Source organism: Chaetura pelagica, unplaced genomic scaffold, assembly GCF_000747805.2.
Source record: "Chaetura pelagica isolate M959 unplaced genomic scaffold, ChaPel_1.0 scaffold356, whole genome shotgun sequence".
Lineage (NCBI taxonomy): Eukaryota > Metazoa > Chordata > Aves > Apodiformes > Apodidae > Chaetura > Chaetura pelagica.
Genome location: NW_009953964.1, coordinates 287337 through 299590, shown reverse-complemented (window position 1 = coordinate 299590; position 12254 = coordinate 287337). Strand labels below are relative to the sequence as shown.

General features: G+C 37.3%; 1 protein-coding gene across 1 annotated transcript in view; it reads left to right on the top strand.

Annotated features, from left to right (window-relative positions):
* The window catches only part of DOCK2 (dedicator of cytokinesis 2), a 137510-nt gene extending 127996 nt beyond the window's left edge, over positions 1-9514 (top strand). Inside the window, 6 exon segments of the mRNA XM_010001940.1 lie at positions 1234-1371; positions 3470-3597; positions 5230-5410; positions 6875-6995; positions 7958-8100; positions 9440-9514. Coding sequence (XP_010000242.1) covers positions 1234-1371; positions 3470-3597; positions 5230-5410; positions 6875-6995; positions 7958-8100; positions 9440-9514 — 786 coding nt within the window.
* Positions 9515-12254: the final 2740 nt, after the last annotated feature.

Here is a 12254-nt window from a genome sequence, read left to right as displayed (position 1 = left end):
TTTTCTGTTCCTTTCTAGCAGGAAAAGACAGCATTCAGATGATTGTGCCATTTGATGAGGTTTTTGTCTTGGGTTTTTTTTGTGGGTCCTTTTGTTTGTTTTCCTACCGTTTCCCTAAATCAGGGAAGGGTAGAAGAAGAAGGTGCTTGTTACACACTTCCTGAGTTCTTCTGTGGTGAATTCTTAGCCATTTTTGAGAAGGGACTCATGGTAAAATATGCTCTCATAGACTAAACCTTCTGTTTCAGAGTATGTGTAGTTGTAAAAGGACCACCTATTGATTATCCTGTTTAGATATTAACAATTTCCCTGAGGGAGGAAAAAGAACTTTTAATATGCATAACAGGAAGCCTGTGAGCCATTACTAACCCACTAGTATCACTGACAAAACAGCATAGCAATTATTTCTTATCCTCTGATGTAGCATGTGGTTGATAAATCATTCTTGGGGATCTAAGTGGTCCTGTCCTTCACATTTTTTTAAAAAAATCTGTGCTGAAAGTACAGAAATTACTTAATTACAAAAGTCACATCTTATTTCCTGAGGAGTATCATCATTATAGTGTCTGTTAGGAGTAGGATTAAATGCTGCCAGACTCAGGGGAATTACCCAGATATCTCCTGATGTCCAAGGGAAAACAGAAGGTCAGAAAAACACTTTGCAGACCACATTGTTTGGAATGGTTTATCAAAAGCCACATACTGTGGGCTGCACCTATGGTTAAAAGGACCAGGATTTCTAACTCATGTTGCAGTCCTGGAGACAAAACTGAGACTAGGGTACAAGTCACAAGGATTTCATGAATTGCTGGGAAAACAAGGATTTGCAAAGGTCAGACACTCTTTTCTAGAGTTGGGTGTTTGTTGTTTGTGGGATTTTTCCTCAGATATAAGAAAGAAATTCTTTACAGTAAGGGTGGAGAAATGCTGGAACAAGGTTCCCAGAGAGATACGAGATGCCCCAACCCTGGAAATTAAAATACATAGAAGAGAGAAAACATTCACTAGGAGGCAACCAACATAGTTAAAAAATTACTGAGCAAGCCCATTTTCCAAGAGCCCTTTCCATCCTGTATTTGCTGCTAAAACCTGAGATTAACCGACAAAGCTGCCAATCGCAGTATGAATTTTGCAGTTGACTTAGCAGATACTTTAAATGGAGCTAAAGGACTTGTCAGACCCAGTTTAATGTTTTCCCTTTTTTAATTTTTTTTTTTTTTTTCCTTCTTCAAGATACCTTTCCTTGGGGCTGGAATTAGAATTCATGAAAGAAGAGTTTCTGATAATCTTCGTCCTTTCCATGACCGCATGGAGGAATGTTTCAAGCATTTAAAAACTAAAGTGGAAAAACAATATGGAGCCAGAGAACTGGTATTCCTCTCCTTTTACCTCTCCTGCACTCTCTCTTGTTCTTCTAAACAAAACCACATCCTAAACATCTGTTACCTGTTGTTTTTCATGTGACCTGAAGGTAGTAAGACCTCAGTTTTATATTCAAAGAGTTGAGTCAATTCTCTGACATGTAAAATATGGCTCATTCTGGAAGATCTGGAGTATTTTATTAGGTCTCTTACACTTGGATTTTTTTCCTGCCCTATTAAGGACATAAAAGAAAATCCTCATGTTTCTCCTCTTTGTAATTTTTCTTAGTGGTTTAGGGCTTTGAGCTCCAAATGATGGTTCACTGTGCAAGTCACTTCCAGATGTGTTGTGAAGGAAAACCTACAGTGTATAATGCTAGAAATATGAGTTCAGACCAAACTGAAATATATGGGAATTGAAGGATCACTTTTAAACACAAACTCTACAGATAATTCTTGAATTCTACTGTGCAACCCAGCAAAAAGTTTGTTGGCTGTTTTTTTGGGATTAAACACCAGCTGCTTTGGAAATTACTTTGTTGTTGCTTTCAGCATTGATGATTTTATAAGAGGATTTATTTATTCTTTATAAGGGGAAAAGTAACAAGTGTATAACCTAGATGTTTGATATTGTGCTGTTACTTGTATGATGAAAATTCTATATATGTATCTGTCTGTTTTTCTTCTTTTCAGTGTCGTGCCACGAGCCCTGCAATAATAGAGGCTGTACTCCACAATTAGCAATCTTGCCTGATGCTAGAACCCATCAGCACTTAAGAGAAATCAATCTATTTTAAATGTAGCCAGAAGAGAGAATGTACTTTGTGAATGACAGTACTGCCATTTTACTGTATCTGACTCTCACTGGTGGCAGGCCTGAGTTTTTATTAAAAGACAAGTTGTGCAGCAATTGTATCGTTCTCACAAGATTCTGACCATTCTTGGCTTTAAAACTTGAAAAAAATAATTCTTGAAATTCCAAATGTTTCCAAATCTTTGGCTAGATGTCAGAGTCTTAGTGAGAAATGATATCAGAAGAAGAGTATTTTGAAATTTGGCATGGGAAACTATGCTAATTTTTAAATATTTTCTGGGTAACAAGAACAAAATCCTGTGTTTTAAAATGAACTGTTTTTTTAAAAAAAGTTCTTCATATCCCATTTCTAGGATAGAAATTGAAGTAGGCTGGAAAATTAGTTTTTTGTGTGCAGGCACTGGGAGATTCTCAAAACCCTGCCTCAGAACATGGTGCTCTGATGAGCTAACTAGGGAGGGGCATGTTCATCCCAGGAAACAACTTGAGCAGCAAAAGAGGAGAGCTGATTGCACACTACAATTTTAGATCCCACAAGTCACCCCTGAAGAAAGAAAACAGTTCTAGAATTAGCAATAAAAGGAAATCCTTGTCCTACCTTATTAACAAGAGTGACAGGAGAGCATTTGGAAATAAGTTGGATTCTTTCAGTTAACCTTGTACCAGGCTACAAAGCCTGAATAACCATCAACATTAAGCTCTAGATTTCCACTGTGATAACTAAATCTTCTTCAAGAAGATTTGGAGGGAGATGTCTGTTTTTCTCCTTCCATTTTAGAACATACCAACTTCAAGCTTTGGAGAGAGAGACATGGAGCAGCATTTGTGCAATATGATGCATTTAACCTGGAGAATCTTCCTGTTCCTCTTCTCTGGCTGTTAGGGAAATACCAATTTGGTCCAACTCCTGCAAACATCTAATTAAAAAGGTTATGTTAATTTTGTATTGAAGACCAAGCATGGCTAGTGTTTTGGAGCAAGGATTAAATAAGTCTATTTGCCCAAGTACTTTAATGTTCAAAAGATCAGCAGACACTGTTCATTTTAGTTTCTTTTTCAAACACAGTTAATTATGTCAGTTGTGGTTTATTTAGCTACTCACTGTATCATCGTTTGAGAGGCCCTAGAGTGTATCCAGACAAAAGAAGAAATCACAGTAATTAATGGTAGCAAATTACTTCTTTCATGTCAAATGTCAAAATGTTTGTCCTTTCTTCAGCACATAGTGAGAGGGATTATATGAAGTTCACAATAAGTACTTTGATAGAAAATGTTTTTCTTTTTCATCCTGCAGCCAGATTTTGATGATAAGAGAGTGGGACGGCCAAGATCAATGCTGAGATCCTATCGTCAGCTGTCAGTTATTTCACTGACTTCCATGAATTCAGACTGCAGCACTCCAAACAAAATTGCTTCAGAAAGGTTGGTTATGAATGAAATACAAATTTCACTTTCAGGCTTGTTTTTTAAACAGTTTTATGGAATGAAACTAAGAGGTTGAAAAAAAAGGCATTCAAGGATAAAGACCATTAGCAGTCTGTTCAGACTGTGCTGAAACTATTTTTAACTGTAGCTATCACTTCCTCTGAGCCTAAAGCTACAGTATTTCAACTTAGACAAAATATACTCAAGTCTCACTGAAAAAAAATGGCATTTCATTTCCAGGAAATAAGTATTTTTATAATTTAAATCAATTTAAAAAAAAAAAATGCAATGATCTGAATTATTTTCAGTTTCTCTTTATACAGCTTTAAACTTAATTAGCATGATTTTGTTTATAAAAAATGGAAAGCAAGAGGAAAACATTTACAAACTTCTAAGTAAGGAGGTGTAATGTTTTAGTGAAGCCTGTAGTAATGTGAAATGCTTTGCCTAATATATGTTCTTCACTGCAGACCTGGGGAACGAAGAGACTTTTAGGTTGGAAAGAACAGGTGTATTGATGTATAGGTGTATTGATGAGCTTTTTCAATCCACAAATCATTCTGATCAATTGATAAATTACCCTTTGAGTACACAGAACTTCTTTCCAAACAAGGTCTATTGATCTCACACAGCAAGATCTCATAAAATTGATCTTGGTGAGCAGTGTTTTATTGTGGTGGGTTTTTTTAACATCTGATCTCCCTTCTTGAATTGTTCAATTTTAATCACTAAAAAGTAAAAAAATTGTATGGCCCTAACTTGGAAGTGTTTCTTCTTAAGATAACTCTCTATTCTTGTATGTTTGACTGCCAATTCATTTTTAAAGACAGTGTCTCCCACGGAACCAGGCAACTGTACTTAAGCTGCTAGATCATGCACCTACTTTTAATTCTCATCATGTTACTTTGTTTCCAGGAAGCTTGGGTCAACAAATCCACCATACCACTTGTTTAACAATTTTGATTGTAAACTAAGTTCAGCCCCATGTTCAATAGGCTGATTAGATCAGCAGAGAAGGGAGTAAAGCCAGCATCAGTTTCACATTTGTTTGGGATTTTTACTGAAAAAAAAGCTCTATTTTTAAACTATAAAAGTTAGAGGAAGAGAGGGAGGGAGATTTTTTTTTTTCCCAAAAGCTGGGTCTGTGTGTTGCTGCTCAATACGGTGAAAGAAACAGGAAGATGCGTTTTAAACATGACATTAAAGAGCAATACTCTTTTCCATTGTTTCCAGCAACCAAAAGTAGCATGTCTTGCTTTCAGCACCATCATCATCATGCATAAACTTCTCAGGTGAGCTCTGTGTTTAGTCTAGGAGTTCTTAAGCTACTGCACAAATCTTTTAAAAGGGATTTGCACTTAATTAATCTTTTACATTCTTTGCAACAATTTAAGACAGTGTCATACCTCCTGAAGGAATTTTATCTCATACCTCCTGAAGAAATCTTCTTAGTATCTACAGTTGCTAGCTGAAGCACATCATATACTTTTTGCTAAGTTTGCAAGGCTGCATAGAAAGTCAAAGGAAAGGATGACCTGCATTTATATTTTATGAGGAAATGACATCAGAATACTGGTGGCTTTTAAAATATCACTTAGCAACTTGTACTTTCTTCTTTTGCTCCTGCAGCTTTGATCTGGAAGCAGTGCTACCAAAGCCAGTAAAAGCAGAATCAGAGGAGACTGCTCTGCAAATTAATCCTCACCCTGAAGTAAAGATGAGAAGATCCAAAAAAAGAACAAAAAGGAGCAGTGTGGTGTTTGCTGATGAGAAAACAGCACCTGATATTTCTGTCTCTGACATGAAATGTGTATGTTAGTGATTTAGAGTAGTATTTTATAATCCACATTATTATTTTGCTTAGGAAAAGAAAAAGGTACCATGTAGAACTCTAGCTGTCATAATGTAAAATAAGCTGGGTGCAAAGTTAGGGAATCTGCCCTGCCATAATGAAACCTGCAAGATGCTGAGGAGGAAACAAATCAATGGAAAAATCAGAACATCTGTACTAGATTATCATGACAGATAATATAGCCCTGGAACTGCACATTCTGAAGCTTGGTTAGCTTAAAATGAAGTACTATATTGGGAGGGTTAAACTCACTTTCCTGTGGAGAGGCAATTGACTGTGCTGACATTTCATGGCAGCTCTTTGCAGTCAGGGCTATTTCAAAAGTGATGAGCCCCATACATTTTGTACCTTGTTATGGAACATGCAGCTGTTAGGAAACTGCAAGATTGCAAACAGTGTTCCTTAAATGGTGCCAGGCTGAAGGCTGGAAACACTGGCATGTCTCGCTCCATACATCATCTGAGTGCTTTTATTGCACTGCTACATCATTAGAATGACTTATAGAACTTACAGTATGCTTTTTTAAAAAAAAAAAATAATAATTCCCAGAAGACATTTCTTCTTTTAGTAAAAAATAATTAAAAGTTGTCCTGTTGTTACACAAGTCCTAGATAAAATTTTTGGGCAATAACAAATTGTTGAATTACATGGAGAGACTGTAAGTGATCTAATCAAAATTTTTTGAAGGAATTGTCAAAGGCAAAGTGCATTCTAAGATTCTTTTGGGAAACAAGGAGAAATTTCTGGAGGCTGATGCTTGTTTTACACTACATGTACTCATACAAGAGAGACAGATAAAGCACAGTCATGCTCTGAGGAATGATAACATACAAAACCAAGCAACATCTTTGTCTTGTGATTAAGTTAAATAACACATATTCCTAACTGTGGGAATTGCACCAGGCAGTGAGTTACAGGATTTCATTTTTCTTCAGAAAAATGTTGACAAGCCTTGAAGCAGACAAGCTCTAGCTACGTTAATGCAGTAGGGGAAAATGTTTTCCAAAGTCTGCTTTCCTTGGCAGATCACAGTCAGAGCAGGCTGGTAGAATTATTCCAAAGATATGGTATGAATACCATCCTACAGTTCCAGATGATAGAATCTCTTCTAGCTAACTTTTTTAGAGAAGTGTTTTTTTTCTATGTAGAATGAGAATATTTTTTTCTAACTATAAATAATCTACAAAATCATAACATATTTTTAGCTAGTGTATAATATTATATGTGGACCAAATTCTACTGCTTCTAGGTACTTTTATTGTTTACTCAGTGAACACAGCCATACATAACTTAGGTTAGGTATGATTGTTTATTAAGTATTCTGGGCTTTTCACAAAACAATATTTTGCTTAGATCTTTGTTGCTCATATGTCACTTCATCATTAATGGTTTTGTTTGTGGGTTTTTTTTTAATTGAAACAGCTGTCAAGGAAATACGAGTTCATGAGTGACACCAACCTCTCAGAACATGTAGTGGCACCTCAGAAAACATCTGTCCTCAAGCAGATGAGTTCTGTCAGCCGTTCTATGCCAACTATCCCAGGTAAGCTGCTTACAGTAAGATAAGAATTCTGCACTTCTTTCTTGCCATGTTAAGAAAACAGCAGTGAAGGGTTTGCTGTGAGCAGAGCAGGTCGCTCTCAGTGGCTCTGAGACCAAGATCACACCTGAGGTGTGTGTTCTGCATCTGAGGCTGCTACTGCTTGATAGCACTGCCCTGCCTGGTGCTAACTTGCAAATTCTGTTACTTCTGGAGCCTTAAATTTTGCTTCCTTTTATAGTGTGGGTGTTTCCCCTGCCTTGAACGAGTGTATTCATCTTCCTTGGTTTGTAGGGCCTCTCTTGCAGAAGGAAGGGCTTCTGCAGGCTGCCCTCACAGTTGAGGGCAGCACGTCAAACAGGAACACATGATCTGTGCTTTGCTTTGGCACGTGAATATCCCCAAAGGTTGCCCCATAGCAGGGCTTCCACTTCTGCTTTTGACATTAGAGAGCAAGCTCATAAGCCTCCTTCACAGCAAGAGGAAAGGGAAACAAGACAACATAACTGCCCACCAGAAAGACTGACAGTTGTGTGTGATACAGAGAGGGGGAAAGGGTGACTGAAGGAACTCAGCTTGAGGCCAGGGGGTATAGAGGAAATGGGCCCTTATCCCCTGCTTCTTCCACAGCACTCCCCATTCCTTAGCCTACACTTCATCTCCCATTTTGAGAGACTGTCCCTGTCTTTCCAGAAGCCTGTAACAGACATTTAGCTCAACACAACAGCCTGTGATGGCCTGCTTCTTTTTTCATGTGTTCTTTGCCAGATTGGTTCGTATTTTTCACTCTTCAGTTTCGATGTAATTATATTATTTTTTGTATTCTAAGGGTATAATCAGATTTAAAGTGTCTCATTTCTTCCTAGTAATTGCAGTAGTTGATTATTTTGAATTCTGCTTTGTCTCATGCTGTGAATCTCCTTTTTTTATTTTAATTTCTGCATCCACTGTGTTTCTATCCTAAGGATTAACTCTGTCTGTCAGCACTGTGGCACCTGATGAAACAATTGCATCACATAGGCTGAGTCAACCAGTGTTTCCTTCCACCACAGATGGCGACAAGAAAACCTCCAAAAAAAAGAAAGTGAACCAGTTATTTAAAACAATGGTAAGCTCTGTGTGTTTATGGGGAGGAAAAAGCAAGTGTTAGCTCTTAAAAAATTCTATGCTCTGAAAATTAAACCCTTTAAAAATACCATTATTATAAGTAGAATTTTTTTTTTCCCCTTCTCTAGTCAGAGAGTACTGGAAGCCCTGTGGGGAAGCAAAAATTTGCCTCTGGCTGTGCTTCTACAGTAGGCATGTAGTTGGTGTTAAAAAGCAGGCTCAGGGGGGCAGTTCTGCATCTGTGCCACGAGAGGGCTCATTTGAACTACTGATTTTCTCTGATTTTCCCTGTATAACCTGAGCGAAAGAGGAAGCAATTCCTTCTTGTTCGCGATGATTACTTGAGCAGTTAGCACTGGCAACAGAGCTAAGTAAGCACAGCACAGATGGCAACACTTGCACAGTGTGAGTCTGTTTCTGTGGTCAGAGATGCTTGTTGGAAAGCAGAAGTTGGCTTTTTCTGGAGTCATTAATGTTGCTTAAACAAGTTGCCTTCCTTTAAATTAGGAAACCTTTCACTGGCTTCTGTGGTAATTTCACAAAATTGAAACTTTAATGTAGTGTTTGAAAGCAAAAAACAAAAAAAGTATATTCAGTGCAGATATTGAGATTCAAAAGTTTCAGAATTTTCCTGTTTTTTCAGGTAGTGGGTGACATTTAGTGCTGGCAGCTACTGATATGCATACTTCATAGGCACCCTGTGACAATTGTAATATTTTACATGTCAGCGATTTTCTAAGCAAAGGTTGATTTATAGTCTTTAAAATTATTTTTATTTTCCTGACAATAGGTTTCATTGTCATCCATTATTTCCTGCAGTCTTTAAAAAATGTAGATAATGCTTACAGGGACCATACAGCAATGTTTAGGGAAATCTGCATTTAGTTGTGTTCATAATAACATTTTTCTGGTAGGAACAAGAATACCCTATTAATTTTAAGTCTGTAGGATTTCACTTATATTCAATTTATCATGTACTTGTTCTTTTCAGACCCAGGAGTAACAGCTTTTCAGCATGACCTCATCTACTCACATTTAAACCTAGACAGCATATAAAATAGGGAGAACAAAATATCCTTTTTTACTAGTCTGGAAAAGGACTGAATAAAGCTAAAAATGCATTTGTGTAGTGCTTCTCAGCATGATGGGAATCATGTGGACAGGTTGAAAAAGGCTTTGTGATTTTGCAGGTTAGAGAAATTAATTCAAAATATCCAGGATTTGGTCAAGGTCTCTTTTCTCCAGCCACAGCATAAAGCCACCAGCTAGTAACTAAAACCCACATTACTGAATCCAACCAATACAGCAGTTGTTTTAACTCTGTTCCTCTGTTTTTACAGCGCATTTCCAAAGTTCTGGAAGATGGAAAGCAGTCTGTGGAGCACCATTTCAAATCTTCATCTACAGATCTGTAATTCATTCTGTTACAAGATCATTTCTCGACTGAAAACAATTATATAGACTGTCTACTTGACAAAAAAGGCACTGATAACACGGATGGCTAATACAGAATGTTAACAGTCATGGGCTCTTATAAGTTACTTGTGATGTAGATAGAGGAATAACATTTGAAGAAAATAATAAAGGATGTGCCCACCAGGACATAGAACAAAAGTTCAGCGAGCCTCTGCTTCTGCAGGTCACTATGTGTTCCCTGGTGACAAAGCTTGCTCCTGGGAAGACAGAGTCATTATAAGTCCATCTGCAGTGATGTAAGTTTGATCTTGCTCTTTCCAAAGAGCACAGAAGTTATCATTTCCTGTAGCTGGTATAGACGTACTCCAGCTATCTTTAAACTGCTGCTGGCAGTTCAAGGCAACAGATGGCTCAGCACAAAATAGCCACTGACGATTTACGCTGTGGCTGTAGTTGAAGTTGCAGTCCTCAGATCCCTCTGCTGCTCCCACCACACTCCTCTGTATCCTCAGTCTTTCTCAGGGTCATGTCCATGACTGTGACACAATATTCCTGGGTTATTTTCAGAACAGCAGCTTCCACAGTGGAAACATGAGCAAAAGTTGATTAATACAAGTACAAATTGATACTCCATCCAGCAGTATGATAAACAATAGTTGTGTTTTCTGCTGTTCATCAATAAAATGTTAAAAAATTATTTGCTTTGACCTTTTGTCCTTGAAATCCCTATGTATCATTGTATATAAGGTAATAGTTTTTTATTGATGGGAAATGGAACTGTACAAGTCCAAGTCTTCTGCTTTCAAAATTGATTTTCCACAGAAAAATGTGTCTCCAGCTCATGAGGGAGATGTGGAAGATAATGCCTTGTTGACGTGAAGCTAGACAGCACTGCAGGTCAGCATCTCAGGGTTTTTTTAACCTGAGATACAAAGGCAGGTATGTTATCCTAATATGAAGGCTTCTAGAAGGTGAAAAAAAATAATCTTTTTCCTTCGTTAGTTTATTTTTTTTTTTCAGGCACCTACATAGGTTTATACTCATTAATTAAAATATGCCCATGTGTATTGCAGTGTTGTGAATGGGTGAGACTGGCCTTGTTGCTATTTGGGTATATGGGAAAGACCAAGAGATTGAAATTATTTTTTTTCTGAGTGGTTGAATCAATGGAAAGACATCTTCAGTTTGTTATAAGGACAACTATTTGTATGGACACTTTTACTTGAGGCATGAATAGTTTATTTAATGAGTTTAGACTCTCTTTGCAAGTTGTCACTGTGAAGCTGTCTTCTAAAGAATAATTAGCAATTGTTTCTGTGAGAAGTTTGAAATATTTGCCATTGGAACTTAAACTGTGCCAAGAAATACTTTTCACTAGAATAAAAGTAGACAGCAAAACAAAAAGGGTCCAGTTTTAATACTAACTACAGTGTTTGTTGGCATGGATAGTGGTATAATTTTCTTTAATTTGCTTTTCACAGCAACTTGATACTGGTTCTGAGGAAGCACAGAGTAAGAGCAAGGCTGTTCTAGATAAACAACATCCCAGTTTAATAGGGTAGGTTATTTTTGAATGGGAGAAAGTGCAAATTTGAGGGGTGTGTGTTTAACATCTTGTTAACCTGGGGGAAGAAGATGGAGGATACCCAGGTTCAATATTATTTGTAGATCCATTGAAGAAATAATGATATCACAAAATAAAAAATATTTGAAAAGAAAAGGTTTGGGTCTAGTGGGAATGAGTAAGAAAAGGATGACTTAGCAACTGCTTATTCTTTGTAAAGAGACCTGTTAAAGCTTCCCTTTTGCTTGTTGTATTTTGCAGCTGTATTTTCATGTGAGAGTGAAATAAAAGAACTTTAGCTCAAGCTGTTGTTATAATTGAAGAACTGTGATTAAAAATAAAAAATTACAAAGAACGGAAGGGAAGGAGGAGCCCAGAAACAAATACCAGGAAGGCAGGATCACAATGTCTAAAGTAAGTTTGGTGTTTAGCTAGTGGTTAATTTATGCTTATGGCTTTTTCTCAGGTGTTAGTATAATTTCAGATGAAGTTTCTATTCACACTTAATTTGCCAGATATCAGCAAAAATCTTTTTAGTTGTCTGGCTCAAAAACTGTTCTCTTCTTGCCAGTTTTGGGTTTGTTTCAAGCCTGAAATAATGTAAATCAACTCTGAGCAGAAAAGGAAAATTAATGAAATAAAAACAATTGCCAAGAATAGGACATAGATGGAACTGGAATTTTAAGCATGTTTGGACAACAAACTCCAACCATTCACAAGTTTCCAGAAACTGTGTACTGACTTTTAGTCCCAGTGAACAACACAGCATGAACAGCAAGTTGTGTGCTGGGATAATGTGTAAGGGTGGCAACTTGACTACCTCTGTTTAAAAATGTAAATCAGCACTGAATATTGTAATTTTTGTCACAAGCTAAACAAGCCTTTAGTGAAAGTATGCAGAGGGAGACCTACTTGGGCAGCAAAGACCTTTGTATTTGACATTTTTTGATGTGAAGCACAGAGGGCAGAAGTTTTCTGCAGGATAGACTAAGCTTTTGGCTGCTGTCCCAGGAAGTTAATGAAGCAGGGGTGGCTTCAGCTGTAATCTGCATAGATTACCATGCAAGGTCAGAAAATCACGTATGGACAGTCCTTATGTGTGCTTTCTGTATTGGTTTATTTCACTTCTCTCAGAGGTTTCAGGTAGGCTGGACAGTAACAGCCTGGCTTTCTGG